Source organism: Arachis hypogaea, chromosome 20, assembly GCF_003086295.3.
Source record: "Arachis hypogaea cultivar Tifrunner chromosome 20, arahy.Tifrunner.gnm2.J5K5, whole genome shotgun sequence".
NCBI classification, from domain to species: domain Eukaryota; kingdom Viridiplantae; phylum Streptophyta; class Magnoliopsida; order Fabales; family Fabaceae; genus Arachis; species Arachis hypogaea.
The window spans coordinates 6475903-6491689 of NC_092055.1; the positions used below are offsets into that span (position 1 = coordinate 6475903).

Sequence of the window (15787 nt, forward strand, 5' to 3'; positions counted from 1 at the left end):
CAATAATCGGCCCAAAGGAAGGTTATTGTTTGGCCAATTAATAGAAAATATATGCGGTAATAAATAGGTTGTGAAGTTTAAGTCTCCATGTGTGCATTAAGTCGATCCAAAGAAAGGCTTCATGTGTGACAGGAATTTTGACAATATTTGATTACTGCAATGAGAGTATCACTTACAGTTAATTTTTCTATCCAAAGATTGAAAATTAATGTTGTTTTAGATATCTCAATATGGATTTTTTTCCCCATTATTTAACTAATGTTTACTGCATGTTTATTTGTTCTAATCCAGAAACTATGGCTTTAGCTACCAATGTTTCTGCACAAATTAGTAGTATTCCTATGTTGAATGGTTCAAACTTTAAAGTTTGGAAGGATACCATGGAGATTGTCCTCGGTTGTATGGATCTAGATATAGCTCTTCGAGAGGAGAAACCCACTTTCACTCCGAAAAATCTCAATGAGGTTAAAATAGAGAAGTGGGAGAAATCCAATCGAATGAGCATTATGATCATGAAACGCTCAATTCCTGAGGCGTTTCGGGGTTCAATTCCTAAAGGATGTTGAAAATTTTTTTACTAAGAATGAAAAGGCGGAGGTAAGTAGTCTTTTGAGCAAACTTGTCTCCATGAGGTATAAAGATAAAGGGAACATAAGGGAGTACATTATGGAAATGTCTCATCTTGCTTCAAAATTGAAAGCACTAAAGTTAGAGTTGTCTGAAGATTTACTCGTGCATTTCATTTTGATTTCCCTTCCTGCACACTTTGGGCAATTCAAAGTGAGTTATAACACTCTGAAGGACACTTGGTCCTTAAATGAGCTTATATCTCACTGTGTGTAAGAAGAAGAGAGGCTACAACAAGATAAGACTGAAAGTGCTCACATAGCTTCATCTTCTCAGTATAAAAGAAAGCGTAGTACCACTGCGGATATGCCTTCTCAGTAGAAAAATGCTAAGAAACAGGATCAAGTTTCAACCTATTTCTTCTGTAAGAAGGTGGGACACATGAAGAAGGATTGTACCAAATATACCACATGGCGTGTAAAGAAGGGTATAATTCTTACTTTCGTTTGTTCTGAGGCTAGTTTAAGTTATGTACATGTTGATACTTGGTGGGTACATTCTGCTGCTACTACTCATGTAAGTGTTACTATGCAGGGTTGCCTGTGGAGCCGACCGCCAAGTGATGCTGAAAGATACATCTATGTGGCAAACGGCAATATAGTTGTAGTCGAAGCTATAGGAACCTTTAGATTATGTTCCACGAGTAGATTTTACTTGAATTTATTAGAGACATTTTATGTACCGTCATTTAGACGAAATTTGGTTTCTGTTTCTTGTTTGGACAAATCAGGTTATTTTTGTTCGTTCAGAGACAATAAAGTCAATCTCTTCTAAAATTCAAATAATATTTGCTCTGGTCATTTGGTGGATAATCTATATAGGCTTGAATTAAATTCCTATAATAATGAAATACTACAAACAGGTACAAAACAAAAACTAAATGAGAATTCAGCATCATTATGGGACAAGCGCCTAGGTCACATCTCTAAATAGAGAATTCAGAGGCTCGTGTCGGATGGAATTCTTGGACCCCTAAATTTGGCGGACTTTGAAGTCTGCATTGAGTGTATAAAGGGGAAAAGGACAAACGAAAGAAAATTAGGTGCCGAGAGAGCTAAAGATGTCTTAGAACTGATACATACCGATATATGTGGCCCATTCCCTACTGTCTCTTGGAAAGGACAACGGTACTTTATTACGTTCATAGATGATTACTCTCGTTACGGGTATCTATATTTAATTCATGAAAAGCCTCAAGCCTTGGATGTTTTTAAGTCTTTCAAAGGTGAAGTTGAACTTCAACTTGGAAAGAAAATTAAAGCTGTCAAATCTGATTGTGGTGGTGAATACTACGGAAGATATGATGGTTCAGGTGAGCAACGTCCCAGGCCTTTTGCTCTTTTCCTAGAGGAGTGTGGTATTGTTCCGCAATACACCATGTCAGGCAAACCTAAAATGAATGGTGTTGCAGAGCGAAGGAACCGAACTCTTAAGGACATGGTGATAAGTATGATTAGTCATTCTTCCTTGCCTAAATCACTTTGGGGAGAAGCCTTAAAGACCACAGTGTACATCCTTAATAGGGTGCCAAGCAAAGCAGTTAACAAAACCCCATATGAAATTTGGACTGGGAAAAGGCCCAGTATAAAGCATTTGCATATTTGGGGATGTCCAGTTGAGGTGCGACCTTATAGGCCGCATGAAAGAAAATTGGACTCAAGGACAATTAGTTGCTACTTTGTTGGTTACGTTGAGCGCTCACGGGGGTACAAGTTTTACAATCCTGCATCAAGGTCTATTTTTGAAACGGGAAATGCGAGATTTCTTGAGGATGTTGAGTTTGGGGGGAAGGAAATATTAGGAATATTGCTTTTGATGAGGATTCTATAACTGACAATGATTAAGTCTTTGTGCCCATTATTGTTCAAGATACAGTTATAATACAAGAGCACAATGAGAATTCTACTGTAGATCCAGTTATAGTACAAAAGAACAATGAGAATATCGTTGTTGCTCAAGATACTGCTACAATAGAGGCAAAAATAATGAGAATCCTCCTCAACCTCAACCCATACAGCAAGCTCAACAACCTCAAGAAGTAAATATGGTTTCATCAAGTTATTACCTTATATGGTTTTGAAGTAAATATTATAGAGAAATGTGTATACCGCAAGTTCAGTGGGAGTAAATACATCTTTTTGGTCTTATATGTTGATGACATTCTACTTGCCAGTAACGATATAGGCTTGTTGCATGAAACTAAGAAATTTCTATCGAACAAATTCGAAATGAAAGATCTTGGTGATGCTTCTTTTGTATTAGGAATCGAGATACTAAGAGATCATTCTCAAGGTATTCTTGAATTATCACAAAAGAACTATATCAAAAAGATTTTAAGTAGATATGGAATAGAAAATTGTAGACCAATAGATACACCCGTAGCTAAAGGAGACAAGTTCAGTCTCAAACAATGCCCTAAAATGATCTTGAGAGGACAGCAATGCATGATAAACCTTATACATCAGCATTAGGGAGCTTAATGCATGCTCAAGTCTGCACACGTCCCGATATATCACTTATAGTGGGAGTGTTAGGTAGATACTTGAGCAATCCAGGCATGGATAATTGGATAGCTGTTAAACGCATAATGCGTTATCTAAAGAGAACAAATGATTACATGCTTATTTATCGGAGATCAGAAAATTTGGAGATCATTGGGTACTCTGTTTCCGATTTCATGGCATATGGTTGTGAAACTTTATCACTAAGCTTCATATAGTATATGACATTGAAAGACCATTAAAGATATTTTGTGACAATAAGTCAGCAGTACTATACTCCAATAACAATAAGAGCTTGGCAAAATCGAAGCATACAGACATCAAGCTCTTAGTTGTCAAGGAGAAAATTCAAGAAAAACAAATTTTCATAGAACATATAGGAACAGAGTATATGCTAGCAGACCCATTAACCAAGAGATTGATCCCTAAAGTCTTTCATGAGCACACTGCTCAGATGGGTGTCAATATTTGTGATGCCTTGGTTTAGTGGGAGTTTATGCTATATGTCCTATGACAGTTATTGAATTATTTTTCTGCAGAATTAAGTTGATGGTTTATTTCATGTTATATGAAATGTTCATTTTGTAGTATTTGTATTGTGTTTGATCTCAATAAAGTTTTAAAGTTGGACCAGCTGGAAATAGACATGCATGAGATCACTTGGAATGTAATTTCCATATTACTCATCCAAATTTGATCTATGTCGTTAAGTATATTAGGATGGTGATTGGCGTGGTTTAGTCACGTCATTTAATGTGATAAAAGTTGCGGTAGTTCCATATCTAATGTATGAGACGAACCAGATTGTTAAAGTAATGAGAGAAATAGCATTCAGATGCGCGCATAAAGTTTATAAGATGTGATTATGTCAAGAAAGAATATATGTATAGCCCAAGTGGGGGATTGTTAGGAAATTATTTAATTTTCTAATTTATTTGTGGGCAATACATATATTAATTATAATCACAAATTATGCTATTTCAAATTAAATGACTTATATAATGATGATCTCATTTATTGTTATAAATGTTAAATTGAATAAGTCATTATTACTTTTGATTTGGAATTAAATGAGAATAAAACCAGATATTATCTTTTGTTCCTTAGATAATTATCTTTTAGATTTTAGATATATTATCTTTTGGACTTTATATACTATTTTATTTGGGTTTAAGGGTTTAATGGGTGCCATGCTCAAATATAATTAGGTCTTTAGAGTTTTGGTTCCCAATATACCAAAGTCGCCTTTGTTGCTCTTTCTCCATCAAAAGAGCTATAGTTCAGCCACCTAGGAATACAGAAGGCTTTGGTTGAGGAAGATCGAAAGAACCACAAGATCCAAATTCTTCCATCAATTTCTGACTCTTATGAGTAAAGGTACGCTTCCGCATTATGTTATATTTTATGGTGATTCAATATGGATGATCTGGGTTAATAAAATAATTTATTCCAACATTTTGTTGATATTAAAATTCGAATGCATTACAAAATATTCAAGTGTAATTTCAATATATTTTACCCATTTTATAAATGTACCATACAATAATATAATAAGATAGATTAGATACACGGTCCACGCATCGCGCGGGATACACACTAGTATATATAATAATTAGAATAATAACTAACAAAAGAACCACACTAGTATCTATAATAATTAGAATAATAACTAACAAAAAAACTAACAACCTGGTGGCTGCTCCTGTTTTGCCAAATGGCATGAGTTCGAACCACCTTGCATGCATTTTTTATATTATCCAATATTCAATCAACGTTGGAGCACTAAGAACCTGCGGAAGCGTGGGAGCACTGTAGGACCCAGCCGGTTCACGAATTTGCATTAAATCGACCAGTTTTGGCCGGTTTGTGATGAACCGGCCAGTTTTCACCGATTTAATTACATATATGGTCTAAACTTCTAACCGAATTGTCTAGACTACCGATTCACCAATTTTCCGGTTGAACCGGCTGATTCTGACAACTATGGCACCACCTTTCCAAAAGCGAAGTTACGCTTGCTAAGTTGCTTATAAAATCCTCTTTTTTATTTTATGCATTGTTTAAGTTATTTGATTAAAATAAAAATGCATGATAGAACTTGTCTTATATTACTTTTGAACTTGTCTTGTACAAATTTTACAATTAATCATCTATGTTTATAATGACTCTCTTTTTTGCATGGTCCTGAAACATGCATCCTATATAGGTAAGCAAAGAAGTGAATAAGAACATATTATACATGAAGGATGTGTTTATAACTTGATTCCAATTTGCATGCTTCTTATCCTGGCCTCTAGCAATCTCATTATTAGACACATTAAGTTTTCTTCTGATTAAGAGACTGTAATATTTAAAGACAATCTTTACTATGATATTTGCTGTTCTGAAAATTTTTTAAGGCCAAACAAGTAAGAAAAAACTCACAGCAATTCTTGGTGCTTTGACTACTACTTTACTATGTTTTCATAAATAACACTTAACCTTTGAAATTCTTATATAGCTAAGATATTTGGTGTTAAATATGCTTTACTAAATAGCAACCAGAACAACCACAGAGTTCTCAAAGGGAGGATAATTCTGACGATCTTGATGACTCGGATGATTATTTAGACGAGTATGAGTAGGTTATTTACTTTACTTTGAATATTTTGTATTGGTAGTGGATTGCAATTTAAATGAATACAAGTCTAAATTTAGTTATTTATCTTGTTTTGAGCCTTTATGTTAGAGAATTATTTATTATTTTGATAAGTTTGTAAACTTATTATCTAATATTTAGTATAAATTTTATTTTTATATTTAAAATTTTATTTGTCTTGTTATCTAATATTTTGTATAAATCTTATTTCTATATTTAAAAGTTTATTTGCATTAATAGTTTATTATTTTTTAAATAAAAAATAATTAAAAAACATAGCTATTAAAATCGACGACTATTATGTTGATTTTATTGAATCAAGCAGGACTTAGAGAAGAACTGTTATTGATTTTATATAATAATATCGACGGAAATGTTGTTGATTTTATCAAGCAGGTAAAATTCTCAAACTCATTATGAACAGAAATATTGTCGATTTTATTGAATCAAATATTGACAAAAATGTCGTCGATTTTATATAATAATATCGACGGCAACGTTGTCGATTTTAGTAAGAAGGTAAAATTCTCAAACTCATATTACAGACAGAAATATTATCGATTTTATTAAATTATTATCGACGGCTAGACAAACCGTCGATTTTATTAGAATTTTGAAAAACCGACAAACTTAATAGTGACCACCTTCGCTGTTCATTTTGCTGTTGATTTTAACGATGTTTCCTCTAGTACTTATGATTTTTAAGAAAAATTAATTAATGGATACATAATATTTTATGATTTTTTATTCTTTTAACAAATTATGAATAAACAATCATTCCCAAATGTAATAATAGATTCACAAGTTATTAAATAAATAAATGTGTAGCTCAAATTTCTTAATATTTAACATCTTAATTTTTTGTATTATTTTCAAAATATTTTACTTCTAATAATTACCGTTTTTGCATTAATTAATTAAAACAACTACAATGACAATAACAATAAAATTAAATTTTACAACAAGTAGTTTAATTTCAAATTAATTTCAATATTTATAATGGATGAAGTTTGAAAAGAAAACAAAATCCTGAAAAGGAATAAAAAAATTAAAACTAAAGTGAAAAGAAATATTTTTATAATTATATTTATGAAAACAAAGAGAAAAAAATTAATAGGTGGGTGAAAAATTTAGATATGAAAAAGTTTTTGACAATTTGGACAAAAATGGATTAATTTAATGTAATTGCAGGTAAGTGAATGTTGCACTGGGGTAGACAATATGTGAGGTGTGTGTTGTTCTTTTTTTATTCAACACGTAAGAAGTGTGTTGACACGTGTCTTCTCTTCATTCAACACATAAAAAATGAGTTAGACACATGTTATCTTCATATTCAACATGCTTCAATATGTAAGACGTGCGTGCTGCACAATTTTTAAGCATATCTATAATATTAAAAAACACTATATATATATATATATATATATATATATATATATATATATATATATATATATATATATATATATAATTTTGACGAAGAGGGGGCTAAAGACCCAACATAAACATAAAATTAGCTAACCCAAATCTTAGAGAAAGACACTCCTCTACTATCAGCATTCAAGAAGGGGACAAGAACGAGGAGAGGGACATTGAACAGTGTATTCCCATCGACAAGTTCCGAGCATATTTAGAGAGAAAATATCTGTGATAAAATTCGCCTCTCAAAGCACATGGTGGATGACACAATTTACCATTCTTGATTGAAGGTTCTTTATTACATGGATTAGAGCCGAGCTATCATGGAAGGGGTTGGACTCATTCTGCAGGAGCTGGGTAGCGCACGCAGAGTCGAACTCAACCTTCACCCTATCAATTCCCAGATCGATCACCAATTGGAGGCCATTGTAGACAGCCTAGAGCTCAGCGGTTGTTTTGGTAACATTTCCTATCTTCATCATAAACCCAGTAATAACAATATCATTCGAGTTCCTAAGGATACCGCCGCAGGTTCCCAAATTACATTCTTGAACAACAGACCCATCAACGTTGAGTTTATACCAACCTTCTTCAGGCAGTAGTATTACTTTTTTCCTCGCTTTTGTAGTACTTTTAGAGGAGTAGGACTTCTTAGTAGTTGATTCCAGTTTAGAAAATTCGTGCGAGGGTTGGGACTGACTTCCTCTTTTGTATATGTATATATAACTTGGTGTTGTACTCGGCTTTTGATAGATAACATGTTTCTCTAAGCTTAACTCCTGTGTATATTTGTATATATGTATATATGTTATTTTCTGTTACCAAGTATTTATCTGTGATATGGCTTTGAGTATTAACCTTGTGAGCAACTAGATGATTTTTTTTTATGATAAATAAGTTAATTACGTTGAACCGGTCAAGGCTTATATTAATATTTGCTTATGAAATTCGAGTCTAGAGTCAAGTAGGTCCGGACGACAAGTAACACCTAAATGATTGACATTGGTCATGACATTTCAAAAGTTGGAGTGTTACAAGTTGGTATCAGAGCAGTTCGTCCTTTGAGCCTTAGGATGGACTGTCTATGCTTCCTTACATACTCTGAATCTTTTTATACTATACAGTTAGGATATTTTGTAATATATTCTGCATGAAGGTCTGTGAACATCCATTGTAGTAATATTAATACTTGATTTTGATATATTAATACTGATAACCTTAATATTGATTATTGGGTATTGATAGGACTCAAATGGCTGCGAATAGGCGAGGACGCCCTCGACTGGAGGGAACAAGTGAGGGAACCCTCCTTGATGCAACGGCTATTCTCGAGTCTATAAACGCTATGGCCGCTTCTGTACGTGATTCAGTAGCTGCTACTAACCGAGTAGCTGAACGTCTTGATTGCCACAATGAAACTGAAAATAACCATGAGCTTAGACATGGAAATGGAAATGGCGACGAAGGCGAAGGTGAACTACGTAATGATAATTAGCCAATGACCGTAGCCTCTTTCTTAAAGATCAATTCACCGCAGTTTAATGGAAACACTAGTGCGACGCGAGCTGACGACTGGTTTAAGGAAATAGGACGAGCACTACGAGCCCAACAAGTCCTCGAGGCACAAGTGTAGAGTTTGCTACCTACATGCTAAGGAACGACGCGCAACATTGGTGGCAGGGTTGCTTCAACTATTGGGAAGAGAAGCTGATAACATCACTTGGGAGGAATTTTCAACTGAATTCTATAAGAAATATTTTTCTCAATGTTTTCGTACCGCTAACGAACTAGAGTTGCTTCAGTTGAGGCAGGAAAACGTGACATTCACTGAGTATACTCGCAAGTTTGAAGAGTTATGTCGATTCTCAAATGTTTGTTAAGGAGCACCAACTGCATTCGAGAAATGGAAGTGCATCAAGTTCGAAGGAGGACTTAGAGAAGAACTATTAGCTCATGTGGGCCCGATGGAAATATAGAATTTTGTGGAATTAGTTAACAAGAGCCAACTGATGGAGGAATGTGTAAAGAAGCTGGTGGCAGCGCAAACTAACCACATGAATCTTTCAGCAAGGGATTTCAATCATAACCTCGTTGCTCAAGGAAGAAACTTCAAAGTAACTCGGCAGCCAGACTTAGGCAAACAGCCGCAGCCAACCCAACTAAAATTGACATGCACTGTGTGTGGAAAGAATCATGGAGGCAAACCCTGTTTGTTGAAATCTGGGATTTGCTATAATTGCGGGAAGCCCGGACATGTAGCTAAAGAATGCATACGACGAAGGCTGAATTTGTTTTCCCTGGGCAACAACAGCCAGGAAGGGTGTTTGTTTTGGATGCGGAAAATACTACCGAAATTGATCCCCTCACTCAAGGTAACAAAATTTTGAGGACAATTTTTTTTATAGGGGTAGAATGTAACCACCCTATCCCACGAGGCCTATGATTCCTCATTATATATATGTATGTATAAAGCATAGATAGCGAATTAGAATTGGAACACGTAGCGCTAAAACTTTTTTTAGTGCTTTCGAATGGCGAGTTTTGGTAATTAGATAACTACCGTTATAGTTAATTTATTTCTTTTAAAATTAACTACCTCTTAATAATTCATAAGTAATGAATTAGTGGAGGATTACCCTAGATTCGTTACCAACCATTTAACCCGATTTTTTTTTCTTCCTCCCTTTCAAAGTCACAGTTTTTTTTCTTTTTCTCCTCCCGGTTCAACCGAACTAAGTTTCTTCTAATTAAATTAAAACCCAAGGGAACTCTGGTTAAGTTCATTCCCTCTTCCCCTCTCACCACCGAACGCTACTTCAGAAGAAACCATAGTCACTGCTTCATTCAAGGATTGCTGTGAATTTGTGTTGCAAGGAGAGAAAGCCATGAAGCTTTGCCACTCTAACTCATCTTTCTCCATCTTCTATTGATATATATATAGCAGAGCTAAACCTTTTTAATTCCTCTGAAAACCACACGAAGAGAAGAAAGGAAGCAAAAGTAGCATTTGATCAAGGAAGGGAAGGAGGAAGACGTCAACAGCGTACATCACCATCAAGGAGAAAGGAGAAGACCATCAAAGAAGCTGCAATCCAAAGCCGAAGAAGAAACCTTACCCCCTTCTTCTTTCTGATTCCCTTGGAGTTTTTCTCATTAGCATTTTTTGAATTAAGGTAACAAAGGACAGGCCTTGATTTTTGAATTCTCGAAGGAAGGTAAGGGGTTATGTGATTAGATTAGATATATGTGTAGCTGACAGTTGTGATATTATTGTTGATGATGATTCTATATGATTGTGTGTTAATTGATACTGGAATTTTTTAGAGGAGTCATAAATTTGATGTTGCAATAGCTTGCTACAATTCTACTAGTGTATCATGAATTTGTTAAGTAATTGTTGCTGAGTATAGTGCAGAGTTTGATATTGTGAAGGTGTAATGACATGGTACTGATAGTGTAAATTTTTGGAATATATGGAATTGAGGCTCTTGGAGCTGTAATCCATATGAAACAAGAAGAGATGACCTAAATGAATTAGGATCAATGATGTATAATAGTTAGGATTTTAGGGAAGCAATTTAGTGTTTACAAACTTACGTACCTATGCTGCAGAAATTCTGCAGAATTTTGGACAGCAAATTAAAATAAAAACTGGGAGCAATCTAGACGTGATTTTCAATCCAAATTATTTTTCTATCAAATTTCAAGAAGTCAAGATTACTCCATAAGAATTTCAGAGAATTTGGCCAAGTGGTTTGGAAGATATGAATTTTCGAAATTTAGTGATGGCTGTAGAATTTTCTGATTTTCTGGTTCTGTAGTACCAACTTTCAGTTGCTATAACTTTTTATTTATTTGAAATTTTGAGTTACTCTCAAGAGAATTTTAGAGATATATCAATCTATTTTAAGTGAGTATAAATTTTATGTCTATATCTATTTTTTAGACTTAATTAAGTCACTTGGAAGCTGGATTGCTTGCTGGAAATTCTGAACTGATTTATGAAAACAGGCACCACTTCCAATTGACAATTAAATAATCAAATGAAGTGATATGAACTTGAAACTTGTGGATTCTAAAACTTAGAGTTGTTGAGTATAATCTCACCAAAATTTAGAAGCAACAGATTAGAATTGAAATTATTATGGATTTTATAAAAACACTGCTGTTTGCTGTTTTCTGAATCCTTATAAGTGCAGTAGTAGAATTTTAAAACTTTGTATAAAATTCAATTCTAATCCAAATGCAGTAAAATCTAATTCAAATTAAAGATTAGAATCTCTAGAATGATCTTAACAAGAGAGATAGTCCGTGCATAAGATTTCACAACATAAAAACCACATAACAAGATAGCAAGGTACTGTTCCAAAAATCTAGAACAACTGTCTTGATTTTTCTCCAATATCTAGCGTTAGATTGCCCAGAAAGATATGATTCTTAATTCTTTAGAAATTTGAGTTCAATACAAACGCGTGGGCATAAAGTTTGCGCGAATCTAAGTCTGTTTGTTATATTAATTATTAAATAGAAAATTGATCGCCAAGAAGGTATTAGACTAAACAAGTTCGAAAAATGAATAAGAATGTAAGTTGTCCCTAGGAAGGTTTAAAGTTAAATAGTGATGTGGAGGTACGTATGATAAAACGGTGATGCAGAGGTACGCGTAAATAAATGGTGATGTGGAGGCATAAAGAAAAGAAAAGAAAATGAGGAACAATGAATGAAACAAAAGTTGAGAATTGTATATTGAATGGGCCTTGTGCCAAATTGCTAATGCGAAAGTGCTCACCTGACTGATAGCCTGAGATTGCTAATGCGGGAATGTTCGCCTAATTGATAGCCTGTCTCTTACCGTGATGCCAAGATATCCTAATTGACATGGGTTCGTCTATGATGATAATTGTGCCTAACTGATACGGTAAAAGAGACTATATTTGGGGTTCTTCTCGAGTAACGTCGGGTTACGGGTAGACAACTGATGCATGAGCTCATGGCTTGCGCTAGGAACAGGTATGCATCATCTTGTTTGCGCATATGAACTTTCTGTGAATTGTTTATTGCCATTTCCTAATTGCTTATACTATCTACTTGTTGAATGTATATTTGTGCCCTATATCTCTATGTTTGTTCTTTTTCTGTTTCACGACAACTTAAAGACAAAGACCCTAGGTTCCCTGTTTATCTTGCTAAGAACTCTAGGTTCTCACCCTTCTTCTCTTTCTTTCTCTCCCTCCCCAGATGGGATCGACAGAGGAGTCCGTTAAGTTTCGAGTTTCGGTGCATCGCCCACGTTTCAATCCCGGCATGCCGTACATGTTCACTCTAGCCGAAGACCATTGCGAAGATTGACCTAGCTGACTTTTTACTCCTTTTGACGATCAGTAGTATTACTTTTCCCTCACTTTTCTAGTACTTTTAGAGGGGTAGGACCTCTTAGTAGTTGGTTCCAGTTTAGAAAACTCGTGCGTGGGTTGGGACTAACTTTCTCTTTTGTATTTATATATATAACTTGGTATTGTTCTCAGCTTTTGATAGATGACATGTATCTCTAAGCTTAACTCCTGTGTATATTTGCATATATGTATATATGTTATTTTCTGTTACCAAGTATTTATCTGTGATATGGCTTTGAGTATTAACCTTGTGAGCAACTAGATGATTTTCTTTTATGGTAAATAAGTTAATTATGCTAAACCAGTCAAGGCTTATATTAATATTTGCTTATGAAATCCGAGTTTAGAGCCAAGTAGATCCGTACGACAAGTAACACCTAAACGATTGATATTGGTCATGACGTGTCAAAAGTTGGAGTGTTACAATAACTTAGTATGGCAGATAAGACAAACTGAACAAGAGTACATCTACCAACGAGAGAGAGAGTTTTCATATTCCAACTAGTAAGATTTGCTTGCATCTTGTCAATAATATGTTGAAAATGTTATTTTTCACACTTCTCATGCATAAGAGGGACTCTGAGATACCTCTCAAGATTGCTTGTTAAAGGGATGCCAAGGTCTCTGCTGAGTTCCTCCCTAATAGTGTGATTCACATTTTTAGAAAAGAAAACGCAGGACTTGCTAAGGTTGACTTTCTGACTTGAGGCTTCACAAAAGTGTTAAGCGCTTCCTTGACAATCTTTACTTGATCCTTACTAGCTTGAGCAAACAACACTAGATCGTCTGCAAAACAGAGATGAGATAGATTAGGTCCATTTCTAGACAATTGAATAGGTTTCCATTTTTTCTTTTCAACCAACGAGGAAATAAAATGAGAAAGTCTATCAATGCACAACACAGAGGTAAGGGGAAAGAGGATCCCCCTGACGAATGCCTCTTGAAGGTTTGAAACTTTCTAAAGGAGAGGCATTCCACAAAAGGTTCATTGAAGAAGTTGAAATACAGAGCCGGATGATATTCATAATATACTCCGGAAGAACTATGTCCTTCAAAGTATCAATGATAAAATTCCAATTAAGTTTGTCATAGGCTTTTTCGAGATCAATCTTAATCACCATAAGGCCTTTCCTGTTGTTTCTAGTCCTCATAGTATGAATGACCTCTTGCCCTATCAAAATGTAATCCGTGCAAACTCTTCCTGGAATAAAGCTAGCTTAAGTGTTAGAGATAATATCATTAAGAACAGGTTTAATTCTATCTGCAATAATTTTAGTAATAAGCTTATAGCAGACATTGCAAAGACTGATCGGTCTAAAGTGAGCAAACGTATCTGGGGCAGAGATTTTGGGGATAAGAGAAATGAGAGTTTTAATTCACTCTAACAATATCCTCCGACTTGTTGAAAATCATTTTAACCCACTTAACAAGAGATACCGTAATAATATCCCATGAGTGCTGAAAAAAATTTGCGGGAAGACCATCCATTTCAGGTGCTCTCCAACTACCCATACTAAAAACTGCATGTTTAACTTCTTCAGCAGTAACTTCTCTGCTTATAAGCGATAAGTCAGTCTCCTTTATCTTTGGAAACCTGCTAGAAATAGGGTAAATTGACAAAAGAGGAGAAATAAGATAGGAGAATAAAGGGATTTGTAAAAAGAAACACCCAAATTTTTTAGATCTTTCACATTATCTGTCCATTTGTCTTCATTATTCTTAAGGCAACAGATCTTGTTTCTCCTTCTTCTACCGTTTGCTCTTTGATGAAAATACTTAGATTTTTTTCACCAAAATTGATGGCCTTGCACTTAGATAGCTGCTGCCAATAACTCTCTTCCTGAATAGCAATAATCTCATACTCTTTCCATAATTTCTTTTAGAGATTTTCCAAAAAAGGATTATGGTTGAAAGAGAGATTATGATTAATACCATCCAGTCTAAGCATGATTCTTTGTTTTCTTCTAAAGATGTTGTCGAAAACCTCTTTATTCCAAACGTTTGCCTTATCCGTAAAGATTGAAATATTTCTAATAAGATCCCCTTCTTTACACGAGCAACTTTTAACAAGATTATTATAATCTTCATGAAGAAGCCACGGTGCAAGGAGTCTAAACGGTCTGTCCCTACTTTCCTCATTGGTAGCATTAACGTCGAGAAGAATAGGAAGGTGGTCTGACTTGAGTTTAGAGAGGTGTTTCACCCCGACAGTTGGGAACATATTATTATAACTCAGATTGCAAAGAAATCTGTCTAGCCGTCGCTTTATATTGTTCCTCTGCCATGTGAAAGGAGGACCAAAGAAACCCATGTCGCTGACCCTGCAGTTTTGGATGCAATCCCTAAACATGATAGTATCTTGAGATAGATTAGAGCTTCCCACTGAATCATCTAAAGAGGTAATAGAGTTGAAATCCCCTCCTATACACTAAGACCTCTCCAAACCATGAGCAAGATTCTTGAGATCGTTCCAGAGGTTGCTCATATTGATAGCCTGCGAATTATCATAAATAGTTGTGAAAAATCAGCTATCATTGTTGTTGTCTTTGACCCTCATATGGACATTGTTTTTGAATACTCAGAGGCTCAACAGACCATATAGACTTGTTCTAGAGACACCAAATACCGCCTACAAAGCCTTCCACCTCACTAATACACCAAGAGTCAAAATCTAGTTTACGAATGTTGCACTCAACTTTGTGACCTGAGACATGGGTTTCAAGTAAAACACATAAATTCATCTTATAACGATAGGAAAAATCTTTAATAAGAATATAAAATCATTTAGAAGAGGTTCTCTGCAATTCCAAATCATAATATTCATGATAAAACAATAAAGTAATAAAGGAAAGAGAAAAACATCCTGAAAAAGCCAGTGACTTAAGCATGCATTGGCTTGTCTTCAAGAGTTAGGTCCTCCATGCTAGAGCTTTGGGGATAGTCCTCCTTTCTGTTGACCTGTGCTATCACCATGGCTGCATCTATGATTGTTGCACTACTAGATTCTCTTTGGTTAGGGGGTTTACTAGCATAATCTTTGTTGTTTTGATTGCTCCCCCCCCCTCCCATAATCTTGGTGATGAGCTTGACTAATTGTTGCTTTCATTAGGAGTAGAGATTTGAAAAATGCTCTGTATCTGGCTTATAGATTTAACTTGTTTTGCTTATGGGTTATTCTTCTTACTGATGATAGCACTCTTTCCTTTGAT

At 34.9% G+C, this 15787-nt stretch overlaps 1 protein-coding gene and 1 long non-coding RNA gene across 3 annotated transcripts; one reads left to right on the top strand and one right to left on the bottom strand.

The window, feature by feature from the left end:
- Window positions 1-7251: 7251 nt before the first annotated feature.
- Window positions 7252-12788, top strand: LOC112785197 (uncharacterized). Of its 2 annotated transcripts, XR_003194184.3 has the most exons (3): window positions 7252-7644; window positions 8431-12195; window positions 12424-12788. It is a non-coding gene; the product is annotated as an uncharacterized lncRNA (long non-coding RNA). The 2 variants fall into 2 exon arrangements; XR_003194183.3 differs by having other exon boundaries at window positions 8431-12788.
- A 1161-nt stretch (window positions 12789-13949) lies between these two features.
- LOC140182917 (uncharacterized) lies at window positions 13950-15647 on the bottom strand. The gene is made up of 5 exons (XM_072230889.1): window positions 15537-15647; window positions 15014-15072; window positions 14563-14899; window positions 14270-14454; window positions 13950-14172 (listed from the first exon to the last, which is right to left on the bottom strand). The coding sequence occupies exons 1-5, from the start codon at window positions 15645-15647 to the stop codon at window positions 13950-13952; spliced, it is 915 nt and encodes a 304-aa protein (XP_072086990.1).
- Between the last annotated feature and the right edge of the window lie 140 nt (window positions 15648-15787).